The sequence below is a fragment of the Manis pentadactyla genome, chromosome 4 (genome assembly GCF_030020395.1).
Source record: "Manis pentadactyla isolate mManPen7 chromosome 4, mManPen7.hap1, whole genome shotgun sequence".
Taxonomy (NCBI): domain Eukaryota; kingdom Metazoa; phylum Chordata; class Mammalia; order Pholidota; family Manidae; genus Manis; species Manis pentadactyla.
In genome coordinates this window covers 156,981,051-157,000,002 of record NC_080022.1, presented here as the reverse complement: position 1 = coordinate 157,000,002, position 18,952 = coordinate 156,981,051, and the positions used below count along the sequence as shown (strand labels likewise).

General features: G+C 37.2%; 1 protein-coding gene across 3 annotated transcripts in view; it reads left to right on the top strand.

Annotated features, from left to right (window-relative positions):
- Positions 1 to 18,952, top strand: part of VMP1 (vacuole membrane protein 1) — a 141,168-nt gene that overhangs the window by 27,763 nt on the left and 94,453 nt on the right. For all 3 annotated transcript variants that reach the window (XR_005023644.2, XM_036879898.2, XM_036879899.2), the window contains exon 2: positions 16,875 to 16,976. Coding sequence is in view for 2 of the 3 variants with exons in the window: in XM_036879898.2 (XP_036735793.1) it covers positions 16,901 to 16,976 (76 nt within the window). In the remaining variant the exon portion in view is untranslated. The remainder of the gene's footprint in view (positions 1 to 16,874; positions 16,977 to 18,952) is intronic.

Here is an 18,952-nt window from a genome sequence, read left to right as displayed (position 1 = left end):
TAACTTACATTCAGTTCTTTGATCCATTTTGAGTTTACTTTTGTGTATGGGGATAGACAATAATCCAGTTTCATTCTCTTGCATGTAGCTGTCCGGTTTTGCCAGCACCAGTTGTTGAAGACGCTGTCATTTCCCCATTATATGGCCATGGCTCCTTTATCATATATTAATTGACCATCTATGCTTGGGTGTATATCTGGGCTCTCTAGTCTGTTCCATTGAGCCAGTACCAAATTGTCTTGATTACTGTGGCTTTGTAGTAGAATTTGAAGTTGGGGAGCATAATGTCACCAGTTTTATTCTTCCTTCTCAGGATTGCTTTGGCTATTCGGGGTCTTTTGTGGTTCCGTATGAATTTTAGAACTGTTTGCTCTAGCTCATTGAAGAATACTGTGGGTATTTTGATAGGGTTTGTATTGACTATGTAGATTGCTTTAGACAGAATTGGCCATTTTGACAATATTAATTCTTCCTATCCATGAGCATGGAATGTGTTTCCATTTATTGGTATCTTCTTTAATTTCTCTCATGAGTGTTTTGTAGTTTTCAGAGTATAGGTCTTTCACTTCCTTGGTTAGGTTTATTCCTAGGTATTTTATTCTTTTTGATGCAATTGTGAATGGAATTGTTTTCCTGATTTCTCTTTCTGCTAGTTCATCATTAGTGTATAGGAATGCCACAGATTTCTGTGTATTAATTTTTAATCCTGCTGAATTCAGATATTAGTTCTAGTAGTTTTGGGGTGGATTCTTTAGGGATTTTTATGTACAATATCATGTCACCTGCAAACACTGACCGTTTAACTTCTTCTTTACCAATCTGGATACATTTTATTTCTTTGTGTTGTCTGATTGCCATGGCTAGGACCTCCATAACTATGTTGAATAGAAGTGGAGAGAGTAGGCATCCTTGTCTTGCTCCTGACCTTAAAGGAAAGGCTTTCAGTTTCTCGCTGTTAAGTATGATGTTGGCTGTGGGTTTGTCATATATGGCCTTTATTATGTTGAGGTACTTGCCCTCTATACCCATTTTGTTGAGAGTTTTTATCATAAATGGATGTTGAATTTTGTCAAATGCTTTTTCAGTATCTATGGAGATAATCATGTGGTTTTTGTCCCTCTTTTTGTTGATGTGGTGGATGATGTTGATGGATTTTCAAAAACTACCCATACTTGCATCCCTGGAATAAATCCTACTTGATCATGATGTATGATCTTTTTAATGTATTTTTTAATCAGTTTGCTAATAGTTTGTTGAGTACTTTTGCATCTATGTTCATCAGGGATATTGGTGTGTAATTTTCTTTTTTTGTGTTGTCTTTGCCTGGTTTTTGTATTAGGGTGATGCTGATCTCATAGAATGAGTTTGGAAGTATTCCCTCCTCTTCTACTTTTTGGAAGACTTTCAGGAGAATGGGTATTAGGTCTTCACTAATTGTTTGATAAAATTCAGTGGTGAAGCCATCTGGTCCAGGGATTTGTTCTTAGGTATTTGTTTGATTACGAATTCAATTTCACTGCTAGTAATTTGTCTTTTCAGATTTTCTGTTTTTTTCTCAGTCAACCTTGGAAGGTTTTATTTTTCTAGAAAGTTGTCCATTTCTTCTAGGTTATCCAGTTTGTTAGCATATAATTTTTCAAAGTATTCTCTAATAATTCTTTGTATTTCTGTGGTGTCCGTAGTGATTTTTCCTTTTTCATTTGTGACTGTTCATGAGTATAGACGCTCTTCTTTTCTTGATAAGTCTTGCTTGGGGTTTATCTATTTTGTTTATTTTCTCAAAGAACCAGCTCCTACTGTCATTGATTCATTGTATTGTTTTATTCTTCTTGATTTTATTTATTTCTGCTCTACTCTTTATTAAGTCCCTCCTTCTACTCACTTTGGGCCTCATTTGTTCTTTTTTTCCTAGTTTTGTTAATTGTGAGTTTAGACTGTTCATATGGGATTGTTCTTCTTTCCTGAGGTAGGCCTGTATTGCAGTATACTTCCCTCTTAGCATGGCCTTTGCTGCGTCCCACAGATTTTACGGTGTTGAATTGTTGTTGTCATTCATCTCCATATATTGCTTGATCTCTGTTTTTGTTTGGTCATTGATCCACTGGTTATTTAGGAGCATATTGTTAAGCCTCCAGGTGTTTGTGGGCTTTTTCGTTTTCTTTGTGTAATTTATTTCTAGTTTCATACCTTTGTGGTCTGAGAAGCTGGTTGGTACAATTTCAGTCTTTTTGAATTTACTGAGGCTCTTTTTGTGTCCTAGTATACGTTCTGTTTTTCAAAATGTTCCATGTGCACTTGAGAAGAATGTGTGTCCTGCTGCTTTTGGGTGGAGAGTTCTATAGATGTCTGTTAGGTTCTTCTCTTCTAATGTGTTGTTCTGTGCCTCTGTGTCCTTACTTATTTTCTGTCTGGTTGATCTGTCCTTTGGAGTGAGTGGAATTTTGAAGTCTCCTGGAATGAATGCATTGCATTCTATTTCCCCTTTTAATTCTCTTAGTATTTGTTTCATATATGTAGGTGCTGCTGTTATAGTGGTCATATCCTCTTGTTGGATTAACCCCTTTATCATTATGTAATGTCCTTCTTTATCTCTTATGACTTTCTTTGTTTTGAAGTCTGTTTCGTCTGATAGAAGTACTGTAAAGTACTGTACCTCCTGCTTTTTTCTCCCTATTAGTTGCATGAAATATCTTTTCCATCCCTTCACTTTTAGTCTGTATATGTCTTTGGGTTTGAAGTGAGTCTTTTGTAGGTGGCATATATACCAGACTTGTTATTTTATTCATTCACTGACTCTCTGTCTTTTGATTGGTGCATTGAGATCATTTACATTTAGGGTGATTATCGATAGGTATGTACTTACTGCCATTGCAGGCTTTAGATTCGTGGTTACCACAGGTTCAAGGGTAACTTCCTTTCTATCTAAGAGTCTAACTTAACTCACTTAGTATGCTATTACAAACATAATCTAAAGGTTCTTTTTTTTCTCCTCCTTTTTCTTCCGTCTCCATTCTTTATCTATTAGGTATCATATTCTGTACTCTTTGTCTTTCTCTTGAATGACTTTTGGGGTAGTTGATTTAATTTTTCATTTGCTTAGTAATTAACTTCTACTTTCTGTACTGAAGTTTTATTTCCTCTGGTGACAGCTATTTAGCCTTAGAAACACTTCCATCTATAGCAGTCCCTCCAAAATATACTGTAGAGACGGTTTGTGGGAGGTAAATTCTCTTAGCTTTTGCTTATCTGGAAATAGTTTAATCCCTCTTTCAAATTTAAATGATAATCTTGCCAGATAAAGTATTTTTGGTTTGAGGCCCTTCTGCTTCATTGCATTAAATATATCATGCCACTCCCTTCTTGCCTGTAAGGTTTCTGCTGAGAGGTCTGATGATAGTCTGATGGGCTTTCCTTTGTATGTGATCTTATTTCTCTCTCTGGCTGCTTTTAATAGTCTGTCCTTATCCTTGATCTTTGCTATTTTAATTATTAGATGTCTTGGTGTTATCTTCATTGGGTCCCTTGTGTTGGGAGATCTGTGCACCTCAATGGCCTGAGAGACTATCTCAGTCCCCAGATTGGGGAAGTTTTCAGCAATTACCTCCTCAAAGACCGTTTCTATCCCTTTTCCTCTTCTTCTTCTGGTACCCCTATAATGCGAATATTGTTCCATTTGGATTGGTCACACAATTCTCTCAATATTCTTTCATTCTTAGAGATCTTTTTTTCTCTCTGTGCCTTGGCTTCTTTGTAATCCTCTTCTCTAATTTATATTTCATTTATCGTCTCTTCCACCGTATCTAATCTGCTTTTCAAACCCTCGTTGTGTTCCTTAATGATTGGATCTCTGCCCTAAATTCATTCCTGAGTTCTTGAATATTTGTCTGTACCTCCAGGTGCATGTTTATGATTTTTATTTTAAAATATCTTTAGGAAGATTGATTAGTTCAGTCTCACTTGACCCTTTTTCTGGTGTTTGTGAGATTTTTGTTTGAACCAGTTTCCTTTTTTGTTTCATATTTGTATGTGGCGCCCTCTAGTGCCCAGAAGCTCTACTCTCTTGGGCTGCTCAGCCCCTAGAGCAATGTTTGGGGTTGAGGGACAGTGCTGGTGCCTGAGTGGAGGAAAGAGCTGTTTCCTGCTTCCCAGCTGGTATGCCTTTCTCCACTGCCAGAACCAGTGGGATAAACACACAGGTGGAAGCCTCTGTGCTTTGCATTTGGAGCTGCTGTAGGCGGGACTTTCCTCTGGCTGTCCTGACGCCAGGGTAGAGGTTGCTGGTTTGTGAGTCAGGTGCAGGCTGGCTGGGATGAACGCATAGGAGGCTGCTTATCACATTGGGAGGCCTTGGAGCTGTGTAGCCAGCCAGGGGGATGGAGCACCTGAAGATAATGAAAGTTCCCAACCTGCTGGGTAGAGTGCGCTCGGACACTTTTGTCAGTCCTTGCCCCTTTAGCAACCCTCTCGCTGTTAGGAAGTCTCTCAGACTGCCCGCTCAGAGCAGCCGGATATGGATCCCTGTTTTCCATAAGCAGCTGGAATCTCAGTGTCTCCAGGTATTCCATCATCCTTAGTTTTCCAATCCCACTAATCACCAGAGCACCATGCAATGTAGGTTTGTGGTTCCAGAGCAGATCTCCAGGGCTAGGTGTTCAGCAGTACCAGGGCTCCACTCCCTCCCTGCTCTGTTTCTCTACCTCCCACTTGTGAGCTGTGGTCCGGGAAGGGCTTGGGTCCCGCAGGGTCACAGCTTTAGTACATTACCCTGTTACGTGAGGTCTGTTCTTTTCTTCAGGTGTATGCAGTCTGGCACAGCCTTCTTTCCTATTGCTCTTTCAGGATTAAATGTATTAATTATGTTTTTGTATTATATGTGGTTTTAGGAGGAGTTCTCTTTCTCACCTCTCATGCCACCATCTTTAATCCTTTCCACCAGCAGTGTTGATTTCTGATGAGGCTTCTCTTCCTGGCTTGGAGATGGCTGCATTCTTGTAGTGTCCTTGCGTGGCCTTTCCTCTGTGCATGCAGAGAGAGAGGTCTCTGGTGCCTCTTTATTCCTTTTAGATGAACACCAATTCTGTTAGATTAGGTTCCTAATTTAACCTTAACTACCGGTTGTTTTTTTTGTTTTTTTTTTGTAGATAATTATTTTTTATTGAAGGGTAGTTGACACACAGTATTACATTACATTAGTTTCAGGTGTACAACACAGTGATTCAACATTTATATACATGACAATTCTAGGTACCAGCTATCACCATACCAAGCTGTTACAATATCTTGACTATATTCATTACATTCTGGTTACTTATTATTTTACCATTGGAAGTGTGTACTTTTGTGTGTGTGTGTGTGAGGGCATCTCTCATATTTATTGATCAAATGGTTGTTAACAACAATAAAATTCTGTATAGGGGACTCAATGCTCAATGCACAATCATTTATCTACCCCAAGCCTAATTTTCATCAGTCTCCAATCTTCTGAGGCATAACAAACAAGTTCTTACATGGAGAACAAATTCTTACATAGTGAATAAGTTCTTACATGGTGAACAGTACAAGGGCAGCCATCACAGAAACCTTCGGTTTTGCTCATGCATTATGAACTATAAACAGTCAGTTCAAATATGAATACTCATTTGATTTTTATACTTGATTTATATGTGGATACCACATTTCTCTCTTTATTATTATTATTATTTTTAATAAAATGCTGAAGTGGTAGGTAGATACAAGATAAAGGAAGAAAACATAGTTTAGTGTTGTAAGAGAGCAAATGTAGATGATCAGGTGTGTGCCTGTAGACTATGTGTTAATCCAAGCTAGACAAGGGCAATAAAACATCCACGTATGCAGAAGATTTCTCTCAGAACGAGGGGGTGAGGTTCTAAGCCTCACCTCTGTTGATCCCCAATTTCTCACCTGATGACCCCCCTGTGACTGTGCCTGTCTTAGGTTGTTCCTCCCTTGAGGAATCTTACCCGTCTCTGGCTAACCAGTCATTTTCCGGGGCCATACAGGGAAATGTAAAGTTGGTAAGTGAGAGAGAAGCCTTATTGTTTGAAATGGTTAGCTTTTTATTTCTTTGCATATTTATGCCCTGTGGCTTCTATGCCCAGCATTTGTCTTGAGGTATCTTTACCACTTGGAAGAATTATGATACTTGGTAAATTTGATATGAGGCACGAATTCTATTTAAGGGTTGTAATTAGGAAGGAAGAAGAAAAGCTATAGAAGTAGCAGACGGCAGAAAACATGGGAAGATTGATTATTTCTTTGACATATCTTCTTGTAGAGTAACTTCAGCATGTATAGGTTTTAAGCTACTACTTAAATTGCGCACACACATTAACATAATAGGAGTATAGTTACATAACCAAAGCATACCTGTAATTACCAGCCATCTCCAGTGAAACCAAGAAAACCAGTTAGGCACCTTAGGCATTTGTGAAAACTTATCTATGATATGGTGGATATTGTCCAACTGAATTTGAACAGTCTGAGAGAAATTAGACAAATTAAAACAACCCATTCCTGGGGAATGTTCACATCCCTTATGTTCTTTTAACAGTAAATAGTCTGTAGTTGTAAGATTTTGGAGCGCTACAATTTGCACTTCTCCTAATTCTTGATCCAACAGTATAGATCCAGTCAAATTTGCTGTTTTACTGTATGCACAGGCCAGCTTAGGTATCTCCTTCCTCCTTCCCATGGCAAGTCCAGGAACTGGTGGGATGAGTGCATCTACAGCTGTAGCAGTGCGTGGATCTTTGTTGGGGTTTTTTGATGATCATCTTCTGGCATGAGTTTTCCAGAGAGTGCTGATGTTGGAAGTTCTTTTTCATATCATATCTTAGTTCATTTTTGGGGTAGCCCAATTAGGCTTTGATCCTCTGTATAAACACAAACAGACCCTTTGCCTACACTTTTATATGCCCTTTATACTCTTGTGTAGAACTCATTGGAGGTGACCCCACAGGAACTGCCCTTTTTTTTTTTTTTTTTTGTTATCACTAATCTGCACTTACATGACGAATATTATGTTTACTAGGCTCTCCCCTATACCAGGTCCCCCCTATAAACCCCTTTACAGTCACTGTCCATCAGCATAGCAAAATGTTGTAGAATCACTACTTGCCTTCTCTGTGTTGTACAGCCCTCCCTTTTCTCCTACCCCCCCATGCATGCTAATCTTAATATCCCCCTACTTCTCCCCCCCTTTCTCCCTCCCTACCCACCCATCCTCCCCAGTCCCTTTCCCTTTGGTACCTGTTAGTCCATTCTTGAGTTCTGTGATTCTGCTGCTGTTTTGTTCCTTCAGTTTTTCCTTTGTTCTTATATTCCACAGATAAGTGAAATCATTTGGTATTTCTCTTTCTCCGCTTGGCTTGTTTCACTGAGCATAATACCCTCCAGCTCCATCCATGTTGCTGCAAATGGTAGGATTTGCCCTTTTCTTATGGCTGAGTAGTATTCCATTGTGTATATGTACCACATCTTCTTTATCCATTCATCTATCGATGGACATTTAGGTTGCTTCCAATTCTTGGCTATTGTAAATAGTGCTGCGATAAACATAGGGGTGCATTGGTCTTTCTCATACTTGATTGCTGCATTTGCTGCATTCTTAGGGAAAATTCCTATGAGTGGAATTCCTGGGTCAAATGGTAGGTCTGTTTTGAGCATTTTGATGTACCTCCATACTGCTTTCCACAATGGTTGAACTAACTTACATTCCCACCAGCAGTGTAGGAGGGTTCCCCTTTCTCCATAGCCTTGCCAACATTTGTTGTTCTCTGTCTTTTGGATGGCAGCCATCCTTACTGGTGTGAGGTGATACCTCATTGTAGTTTTAATTTGCATTTCTCTGATAATTAGCGATGTGGAGCATCTTTTCATGTGTCTGTTGGCCATCTGTATTTCTTTTTTGGAGAACTGTCTGTTCAGTTCCTCTGCCCATTTTTTAATTGGGTTATTTGTTTTTTGTTTGTTGAGGCGTGTGAGCTCTTTATATATTCTGGACGTCAAGCCTTTATCAGATGTGTCATTTTCAAATATATTCTCCCATACTGTAGGGTTCCTTCTTGTTCTATTGATGGTGTCTTTTGCTGTACAGAAGCTTTTCAGCTTAATATAGTCCCACTTGTTCATTTTTGCTGTTGTTTTCCTTGCCCGGGGAGATATGTTCAAGAAGAGGTCACTCATGTTTATGTCTAAGAGGTTTTTGCCTATGTTTTCTTCCAAGAGTTTAATGGTTTCGTGACTTACATTCAGGTCTTTGATCCATTTTGAGTTTACTTTTGTATATGGGGTTAGACAATGGTCCAGTTTCATTCTCCTACATGTAGCTGTCCAGTTTTGCCAGCACCATCTGTTGAAGAGACTGTCATTTCGCCATTGTATGTCCATGGCTCCTTTATCAAATATTAATTGACCATATATGTCTGGGCTAATGTCTGGATTCTCTAGTCTGTTCCATTGGTCTGTGGCTCTGCTCTTGTGCCAGTACCAAATTGTCTTGATTACTATGGCTTTATAGTAGAGCTTGAAGTTGGGGAGTGAGATCCCCCCTACTTTATTCTTCTTTCTCAGGATTGCTTTGGCTATTTGGGGTCTTTGGTGTTTCCATATGAATTTTTGAATTATTTGTTCCAGTTCATTGAAGAATGTTGCTGGTAGTTTCATAGGGATTGCATCAAATCTGTATATTGCTTTGGGCAGGATGGCCATTTTGACGATATTAATTCTTCCTTGCCACGAGCATGGGATGAGTTTCCATCTGTTACTGTCCCCTTTAATTTCTCTTAAGAGTGACTTGTAGTTTTCAGAGTATAAGTCTTTCACTTCTTTGGTTAGGTTTATTCCTAGGTATTTTATTTTTTTTGATGCAATTGTGAATGGAGTTGTTTTCCTGATTTCTCTTTCTGTTGGTTCATTGTTAGTATATAGGAAAGCCACAGATTTCTGTGTGTTGATTTTGTATCCTGCAACTTTGCTGTATTCCGATATCAGTTCTAGTAGTTTTGGGGTGGAGTCTTTAGGGTTTTTTATGTACAGTATCATGTCATCTGCAAATAGTGACAGTTTAACTTCTTCTTTACCAATCTGGATTCCTTGTATTTCTTTATTTTGTCTGATTGCCGTGGCTAGGACCTCCAGTACTATGTTAAATAACAGTGGAGAGAGTGGGCATCCCTGTCTAGTTCCCGATCTCAGAGGAAATGCTTTCAGCTTCTCGCTGTTCAATATAATGTTGGCTGTGGGTTTATCATAGATGGCCTTTATTATGTTGAGGTACTTGCCCTCTATTCCCATTTTGCTGAGAGTTTTTATCATGAATGGATTTTGAACTTTGTCAAATGCTTTTTCAGCATCTATGGAGATGATCATGTAGTTTTTGTCTTTCTTTTTGTTGATGTGGTGGATGATGTTGGTGGACTTTCGAATGTTGTACCATCCTTGCATCCCTGGGATGAATCCCACTTGGTCATGGTGTATGATCCTTTTGATGTATTTTTGAATTCGGTTTAACTACCGGTTTAAAGGCCCCAACTACAAATACAGCCACATTGGGATTAAGACTTTAACATATGAATTTGGGGGTTGGGGGCTGGTGGTGACAAAGTTGAGCTCATAAAAAACATAGTCTGTCCTTATAGAGTAATCGCAGCATAGTAAGAAATACATATATGGTCTTTGTCCCTGGTTCTTGACACAGCTCCTAAATCCCTTGTAATTTTCCTGAGTGATATGAGTTATAGGAGCATCTTTTGTTCTAATGAGACAACTTTTGGCAGTCCCCAAATACCTCCAGGATAAGGGCTGATTATCAGAAAGACCAAGGCATGATTAGAGAGTTGGAACTTTCAGCCCCATCCCCCAGCCTCTAGGGATGGGGGAGGGTCTGGAGATTGAGTTATTCAGCTATGGCCAGTGACCTAATTGATCAAGCCTATGTAATAGAACCTCCATAAATTCCTTAAACTTTGGAGAACTGAGTTGGTGAGTACACTGACATCCTGGGAGGATAGTGTGCCCCGAGAGGGCATGGAAGCTCCACACACACATCTATCGCCACCCTTCCCTGCCAACCCCAATTTCTTGCCTTAAACTTCTCTCCCACTTGGCTATTCCTGAGCTGTACCCTTTATAGTTAATTGGTAATAGCAAATAAACTAATTCCCTGAGTTCCTGACTTTGTTCTAGCAAATTATGGAACCTGAAATGGAAGTGATTGAGGGACCTCCTGACTTTGTAGTGACGCCAGACAGAAGGGTGGGGACCCAAAAACTGAGAGTGGCATCTGAAGTAACAAGTCTTAGGCAACTGAGCCCTTAACCTTATGGAGTCTAATCAGGCTAACCCTGTGTAGTTTATGTTAGAATTGAGTTGAATTGAATTGACTCATAGACACACACAAGTGGTGTCTGCAGAGTTGGAAATTGCTTGTTGATGTGGGAAAAAAACCCACAGAAGTCTATGAGTAAAAACAGTGCAAACTGGAATACTATTCAGCCATAAGAAAGAAACAAATCCTGCCATTTGCAACAACATGGATGGAGCTGGAGGATATTATGCTCAGTGAAATAAGCCAGGTGGAGAAAGACAAGTATCAAATGATTTCCCTCATTTGTGGAGTATAACGAAGCAAAATTGAAGGAACAAAATAGCAACAGACTCACAGACTCCAAGAAGGGACTAGCGGTTACCAAAAGGGATGGGTGGGAGAGGGAGGGAGAAGGGTATTGAGGGGTATTATGACTGGCACACATGGTGTGGGGGGGATCATGGGGAACACAGTGTAGCACAGAGAAGGCAAATAGTGACTCTGGCATCTTACTACACTGATGGGCAGTGACTGCAATAGGATATGGGGGGGACATGATATTATGGGTGAATGTAGTAACTGCATTGGTTTTTCATGTGAAACCTTCATAAGAGTGTATATCGATACCTTAATAAAAAAAAGTGACATTGAATATCAAGCTGAAAAGTTCTGTACAGCAAAGGACACCACCAAGACAACAAAAAGGCATCCTACAGTATGGGAGAATATATTCGTAAATGACAGATCGATAAAGAGTTGACATCCAAAATATATAAAGAGCTCACACACCTCAACAAACAAAAAGCAAATAACCCAATTAAAAAATGGGCAGAGGAGCTGAAGACAGTTCTCCAAAGAAGAAATTCAGATGGCCAACAGACACGTGAAAAGATGCTCCACATTGCTAATCATCAGAGAAATGCAAATTAAAACCACAATGATGTATCACCTCACACCAGTAAGGATCGCCACCATCCAAAAGACAAACAACAACAAATGTCGGTGAGGTTATGGAGAAATGGGAACCCTCCTACACTGCTGGTGGGAATGTAAATTAGTTCAACCATTGTGGAAAGCAGTATGGAGGTTCCTCAAAAAGCTCAAAATAGAAAAACCATTTGCCCCAGGAATTCCACTTCTAGGAATTTACCCTAAGAATGCAGCACTCCAGTTTGAAAAAGACAGATGCACCTCTGTGTTTATTGCAGCACTATTTACAATAGCCAAGATATGGAAGCAACCTAAATGTCCATCAGTAGATGAATGGATAAAGAAGATGTGGTAGATATACACAATGGAATATTATTCAGCCATAAGAAGAAAACAAATCCTACCATTTGCAACAACATGGATGGAGCTAGAGGGCATTATGCTCAGTGAAATAAGCCAGGTGGAGAAAGACAAATACCAAATGATTTCACTCATATGTGGAGTATAAGAACAAAGAAAAAAACTGAAGGAACAAAACAGCAGCAGACTCACAGAACCCAAGAATGGACTAACAATTACCAAAGGGGAAGGGACTGGTGAGGATGGGTGGGAAGGGATGAATAAGGGTGGGGGAGGGGGCATTACGATTAGCATGTATAATGTGGCGGGGGGGCATGGGGAGGAATGTTCAACACAGAGAAAACAAGTAGTGATTCTACCGCATCTTACTACGCTGATGGACAGTGACTGTAATAGGGTTTGTGGGGGCGACTTGGTGATGGGGGCAGTCTAATAAACATATTCCTCATGTAATTGTAGATTAATGATACCAAAATTTTAAAAAATTCAATATAAGAAAAAAGTGACATTGAAGTATAAAAAAAACAGTGCAAACTAATCTATGTGGAAGATCAAGATAAATAGTAGTCAAAATATAATTTGGTCAACATGCAGTCAAACAAAAGCAGATGGCAAGATAATCATAATGCCCCATAGACATGAGAGTTACAGGTCTGCTGCATTATGCTGGAGATATATTTATCTTTTTTGTCTTGTAGGCCTTCCTTTTATCATAAAACCAGCTCCCTTTAATTATTGTTTTTTCTTCAGGTATTGTAGTTAATAATTTTATAGTTATCTGTCTAATAATACCTCCAGTTTAACATAGAAAACTCAGACCTATCCCTACCCCCACTTGGTGAAATTTGAGTTGAGCCTTCAACTCTTAAGTCACGTTAATAAGAACCAACTCTTAAGATTACCTCACTTCCATAGATTGAGCTTGTCTCATTCAAAATTCTCAAAAAAATCATCTTAAATTTTGGGAGTGAGAATATTTTACCAAAAGGTCAGTGTACTCCCTGGATCTATATCCTACCTCCAAGTTTGCCACTAACTTCTTCTGTGATTGTACACGTCATTTTACTTCTGAGACTCAGTTTCTTTATCTGAATTGTAGGGGAAGGATAGGCTTGAATGCTTTCTAAGATCTATTCTATGATTGTGTTTATTTTTACAGACTGTTCATACCATTGTCACATTGAACATCATTGCACTTTTGAAAGAGAGGAGATTGTAGAGGATATGTAAAGGCTGTGGAATAGATGACATCGTTAGGGAGAGAGTGTAGAGCGAACACAAAAAAGGAGCCAAGGACCAGGCTTTGTATAACTCCAGGAAGTAAAGCAGGGGTTGCTGTCAGTGGAGTAGTAAGAGAAATAGGAAAAAAACTGGGAGAGAGTTTTTTAAGAAAGAGGGAGTGGTTACTTGTGTCAGTGAAGGTAAGAGGTTCATTAAGATGTATCCACTGGATTTGGCAACATGGAGGTCATTGGTGACCTTGACAGAAGAAGCAATTTCTTTTTATTTGTCAGGACAGAAGTAATACTGCAATGGATTGGTCAGAGATTTGGTGTTGAGGAAGTGAAGGCTGTGTATATGTAGGCAATTCTTCCAAGAAATCTGTCTATGAAGAAGGACTGAGAAATGGTAAATGCTGAATAATGCTTATTTGCTGATGAGAATGATCCAGTAAGAATCATTGATGATTATTGGAATCTTATTGATCCAATAAAAGAAGATCAGTGACACAGAGAGAGATAGCCAAAGGAGCAAAGTCCCTGAGGTGAGTGAGAACAGTATACAGAATGTGTATTGATGTGATAGCCATTGCTGGTAGAGGACCCTGCCCCAGTTGTAAAGAGAGGAAGAATGCCAACATGTCTGAAGGTATAATTTAATAGATCTAGTGGTAGAATGATTGGGAAATTCCCTCTCTGTTTCTTTGATTAAAAAAGAAAAAAGTCAATTCCTGAGAGTAAGAAAGGAAAAAGTCTGGGGGAGAGAGAACAAGGAATGAAATAATTTTGAAAGTGAGAAAAAGTTTATTAATAGGAACGAGCTTCAATTGAAGGTTTGAGATTTGGCATCTCAAATAATAACTATCATGTAATGGATACTTGATAAATATCTGTTGAATGAACAAGTGAATTTAAAGTGGCTATGCAGTTGTGTTAATTTTCTCCAGCTACATTCAACAGATCAGACAGACCGTAAGAATGCAGGCAAGGGCACTGCAATTTGCAAAGTGTGTGTGTGATTGAGGACAACAAGGAATACTGTAAGAAATTTTTGAAATAGGTTAAAATGCAAAAAGGTTTGGATGCTTTTATAAGCTTAACTAGAACACAAGCTGTTCTTTACATGTTTGACTTTATATTATAGTTCTTTGGGAAATGGCAAATATTTTTCAAAAGTTGCTTTTAAAACTGAATTAATTTTGTTTGTAAAGAAATAGACTGATTAAAAGAAAATAGTTTTCTAGGTTAATTCTTAAAAAACAGAATTCCAGACTATTTTGTTTTCTAGAGAATTTTTGAAGTAGGAAATGTCAGGAAGCTATTTTCTTTTTTAGCATATTGTGTAAGAACACATTATTTGCTCAAATGAAAATTCCCATTGCAGTTTCTCTAAAAACAACTTCAGATAATAGCGTAATACCATTGTTAAAAGTAAGAGCTCAAACAGCCCCAAGTTGTTTTGGTTAAAATTCTTTTTCTCTCTTAAAGATGATACTGTGGGAAAGAATAAAACTGGAAAAATAAGCTAAATTATCACAGTGCTTTAGGGGGAAAGGTTTTAGAATGTTTTCTTCATAACACACAAGCTCTCTTACGTCGTGTTCATCTTTTTGCCACAATTAATTAAATTTTATTTATTGTAAGGTAGGTGACGTAGTGGGAAAACAAATTGCTTATAGAATTTAGCTGAAATTGAGCAGTTTTAGGTATTTGTAGAATTTAAGTGTGGTTCAAGCTGAGTGATTATAAGATGGAAAATGTTTAACTCCTGTATTATATGGTCCATTTCAAACTTCTCAATTAATAAAGCCCGTAAAGTATGATTTTGTGAACCTATTGTGATATTCTGGCTTTATAGATTTTTGCAAAATAACTTCATCTTTATTTATAGTTGCTTGGGCTATATTGTCTTTTGAAAATATCTTTATATAAGCATGATTTAAGTTTGCAGATTCAAATTTTCAGCTTCCATGAACTCTTATGAATGTGTTGTCCTCTGAGCTCCCATTCTTTCTCCCGTACTTACTTTCTCCTTGCATCATCATAACTAGTATATGTTCAATTCATACAAAAGGTGAGATGATTTATTAGTATTTTATGTACATTACCTTGTTTAATCCTCATGGTAACCCTATAATACATGTTATCTGTTTTACAAATTTAGGAAACTGATGTTTAAAGAGATTTAGAAACTTGCCCAAGCTCACAGAGTTGATACTTGTGAAGTTTGGGTTTAAACCCAGTTCTGTTAGACTCCAAAACCTGTTTTCTTCCCACTAAGTTACATACTGTATATCTATTCATTATATTATAATTGAAGTATTGTGCTCATCTGGCTTGCCTACCAGATGGACCCTCATGGAGGTCTTATTCATCTTTTTATCTTTAATGCCCATTACAGATCTCAGATCTTTTTTAATGGGTATTGAATGAAAGACACTGACATCACTGATACGGTAGCAGTAGGCATGTGCTATGAAGTACTTTCTGTAAAATAGGCAATTTCTAAGTTTACTGTTTCATATACTTCCTACCCTTTTGATGTGTTGCCATTTATAGTTACACACGTGTGTGCCCAAACACACACACACACACACACTCTCTCTCTCTCTCTCTCTCTCTCTCTCTCTCTCTCATCCTCATCAATCCTGTGAAAGTGATAATTTTTGTTTTCATTTTACATATCCAGAAAAATCAAGATCTAGGAAAAAAATGAGACTTGCTTAAGATCACACAACTAGTTAGTGGCAAATCTGGGATGCAAGTCTAGATTTTTCAGACTTCAAATCTTAAAAAATCTATTACAGGCTGTCCATCTATGCTAATGGAAACCTATACTTTATTTCTTGATACGTTTATCTGCTTATTGAGATGTGAAGGCAACAAAAAACAAAGGTGTCTACAAATAGATTGTGTCTAAAAGAAGAGATCTTTCTGTGGGAGTGATGAATGTATGCTCTTTGTTCAGTGTTTTTATATAGTCTTTCACTTATTTTCCTTTATGAGGCATAAGTTTTTTTTTATGAAGGTATTATTGATGTACACTCTTATGAAGGCTTCACTTGAAAAACAATGTGGTTACTACATTCACCCACATTATTGAATCCCCCCCATACTCCATTGCAGTCACTGTCCATCAGTGTAGTATGATGTATGAGGCATAAATTTTGGGAATGGTCACAGTTAAACTTGTAGTCAAGGAATAAAATAGCTCCAGCTAACAAAATATAGGAAGGCTGAACCCATGACCATGTCATCATCTCATCTGCTGGATACTGTTCTAGCAGGATTCCTGAAACATGCAGTGTATTAAGGACTCAGCATTTTGGACTTTACTGAAGTGATGTGGTTTTTTTAGTAGAAAGATATGCTTTACTAACACCTGAAAGAATTATACAGCCATAGGTAATCAGGTGTTTTTGTGTGAAATAATTATGTCAACACAATTCATATGTTGCAATACAGAGATTTAAAGTAAAAATTTATACCTGTATCTGTAATACAATGCAAGATATAAAGAGTACATTTAACATATCTTAAACATTTCAAAAAATGTTATCTAATATGCCTATGCCATTTTTTTTCAGTAGAATGATTTCCTAAATAAAATTGATTTTGGATTGTGTGCCATTTTTGACATTTGGAAATATCCAATTTTTCTAAAATGCTGAAAAGACTTTGAAAGATTGGTAAAATTTGAGTAGATAGTGTATGTGATATTAAATTATGAATTAGAAAGACTCTAGACCTTGTAGCTTATCAATATTTGAAGGTGCTAGTATTTTGTATCCTTCTATGAACAAACTTCCTCCAAATTTTAATCTGGAAAAATCACTGGAATAACTGGAAAATGATTTCAATTACATGGCTTTTGTATTTCTACTACTTCTATTTGAGTTTCTAAGCAAATTATTCAGGTCTTGATTATAAAAGAAAAGCATAATGCACTATTCAGATAGCATATAAGTATGTTGTTTCTCAGCTTTATTTAATCATAGATGCAAAGCCAGTCACTGGATTTTATTTTGCTTTATTAGTTCCTCAAGAGTTATTGATCTGTGAAATGGCAGAGAATGGAAAAAATTGTGACCAGAGACGTGTAGCAATGAACAAGGAACAATATAATGGAAGCTTCACAGGTAAAGTATGGTTGTTTGGGGGAAGATGGTCTCTGGGTTTAAATACTATCCTGTTCATTGGAATAAAATAGAGGTATATCTAATTATCTTTTGTTAATATAATAATATCTTACATAAGTGCATAAGCTTCTTATATATCTTAGATATGATTACATTAGTCCCTCCTGATGTATGGTCAGAAGGTCAGTATAGCCTAATTCTGTCATAATGCCTAGATCATTCACTTCACTTCATTACATATGCATTTTATCATCTCACAGGAGGGGTGAGTACAGTACAGTAAGATATCTTGAGAGAGAGAGGTCACATTCACATAAATTTTATTACAGTATATTGTTATTTCTATTAGTCATTGATGTTAATCTCTTACTGTGCCAAACTTTGTCATAGGGTATGTGTATGTAAGACAAACATAGTTTTTGCATGTTATTTTTCTTTCCCTGTCTTTCAACAAGCACATATAGGGTTTGGTACTGTTTGTGATTTCATGCATTCACCAGGGGTCTTGGAACAAATCCCTTACAAATAAGGGGGACTACTGTAATTATTTTTTGTTTACATTTCAAGTAAATTATGGCCCATGGTCTATAAGGTGATTTTTCACAGTGAAAGCAGAGACAGCCTGGCCACTGTCATATTAGCAGATACAAGATTATTACTTGTTTGTGTTATGGTAGGGTAAGTATTTATTTGGCTTTGTTTGCTACTAGATTTTATCATGCTATTTTATAACTTTAGAAGTAGATTATAAATTTACTTATTATGCTAATCTTGATATACAATTATCAAAAAAGTCAGAATGTGATTATTGTGCATTTATTTTCTTCACTTGAGACAGATAGATTGATATTTTAACCAAATTAGGAATTTGTGGTAAATTTCAGTATATTTGGTTCTTATTCATACATTCACCCTGAAAATTAGAGCTTTATTTATATTGATGATTTAAGTAGTATCTTTCCTGTATGTGTTTAAAGGAAAATGAAAGGTTTTCTTTTGTTAATTGTAATGTTTTCTTTTTAACTTCTACATTGTTTGGCATCTCACATACTTTAAAAAAATACTACAGCATGATAATATATCATAGAAATTCTCTTCTGTTGTGGGTGCGGGCTATCTGAAATAGTAGTTAGCATTTCTTTTGTTCACTTCATTGCCTTGCAGAACCCATTTTGTAGCAATTATCAGCTTGGGTTACTTTGTTGATAAATTTTGCATTGTTTCACTAAGAATTCTAGGATTGAGATAGGCATTGCATATGTCATAGCCTCTTCCTATTAGAAGCTTTTGCATGTTATTTTTCTTTCCCTGTCTTTCAACAAACACATACATTTATATATTCTTCCCCTAGTGGAATTTAAAAATTAATACTACTCTGACACATTTTACTCTTCCAAAACTTTTTTTTTTTTAACTTATGTTTCCTAGAGATTGTGCTGTAATTGTACATGAAGAACTTATTCTTTATTATGGCTGTTTGGTATTCCACTGTATGAATGTACCATACTTTCAGCATTCCTCTGTCCTCTGTTGACATTTAAGTTGTTTATAAATCTTTTGCTAGGACAAATCATGCTGCATTGAAGAAATGTGTACAAAGTCATTTTACTGTATACCTAACCATTTTTAGAAATGGAATTATTGGGTTACAGGGCATATGTATTTGTGATTTCAGTAGATGATGCCAATAATAACCTTTATTGTGTACTTACTAAGTTTCAAAACTCTTCTGATATATATATATATATACACTCATTTAATCTTTTCAGTGACCCTAAAAAGTAAGTAAGATTTTATCTTCATTTTAGAGGAGAGAAAACTGAAGCATAGAAAGGTTAACCAACTGACTTGCCCAAGGTTACATGGCTAGTTAGGTAACACCCAGGATTTGGAACTATGTTGTTTGCTTTCATGTTTACAGCTCTAAAGCCCCTTTGCTCTACAATGTGATGCTACATTGCCCTTGATAGAAAGTG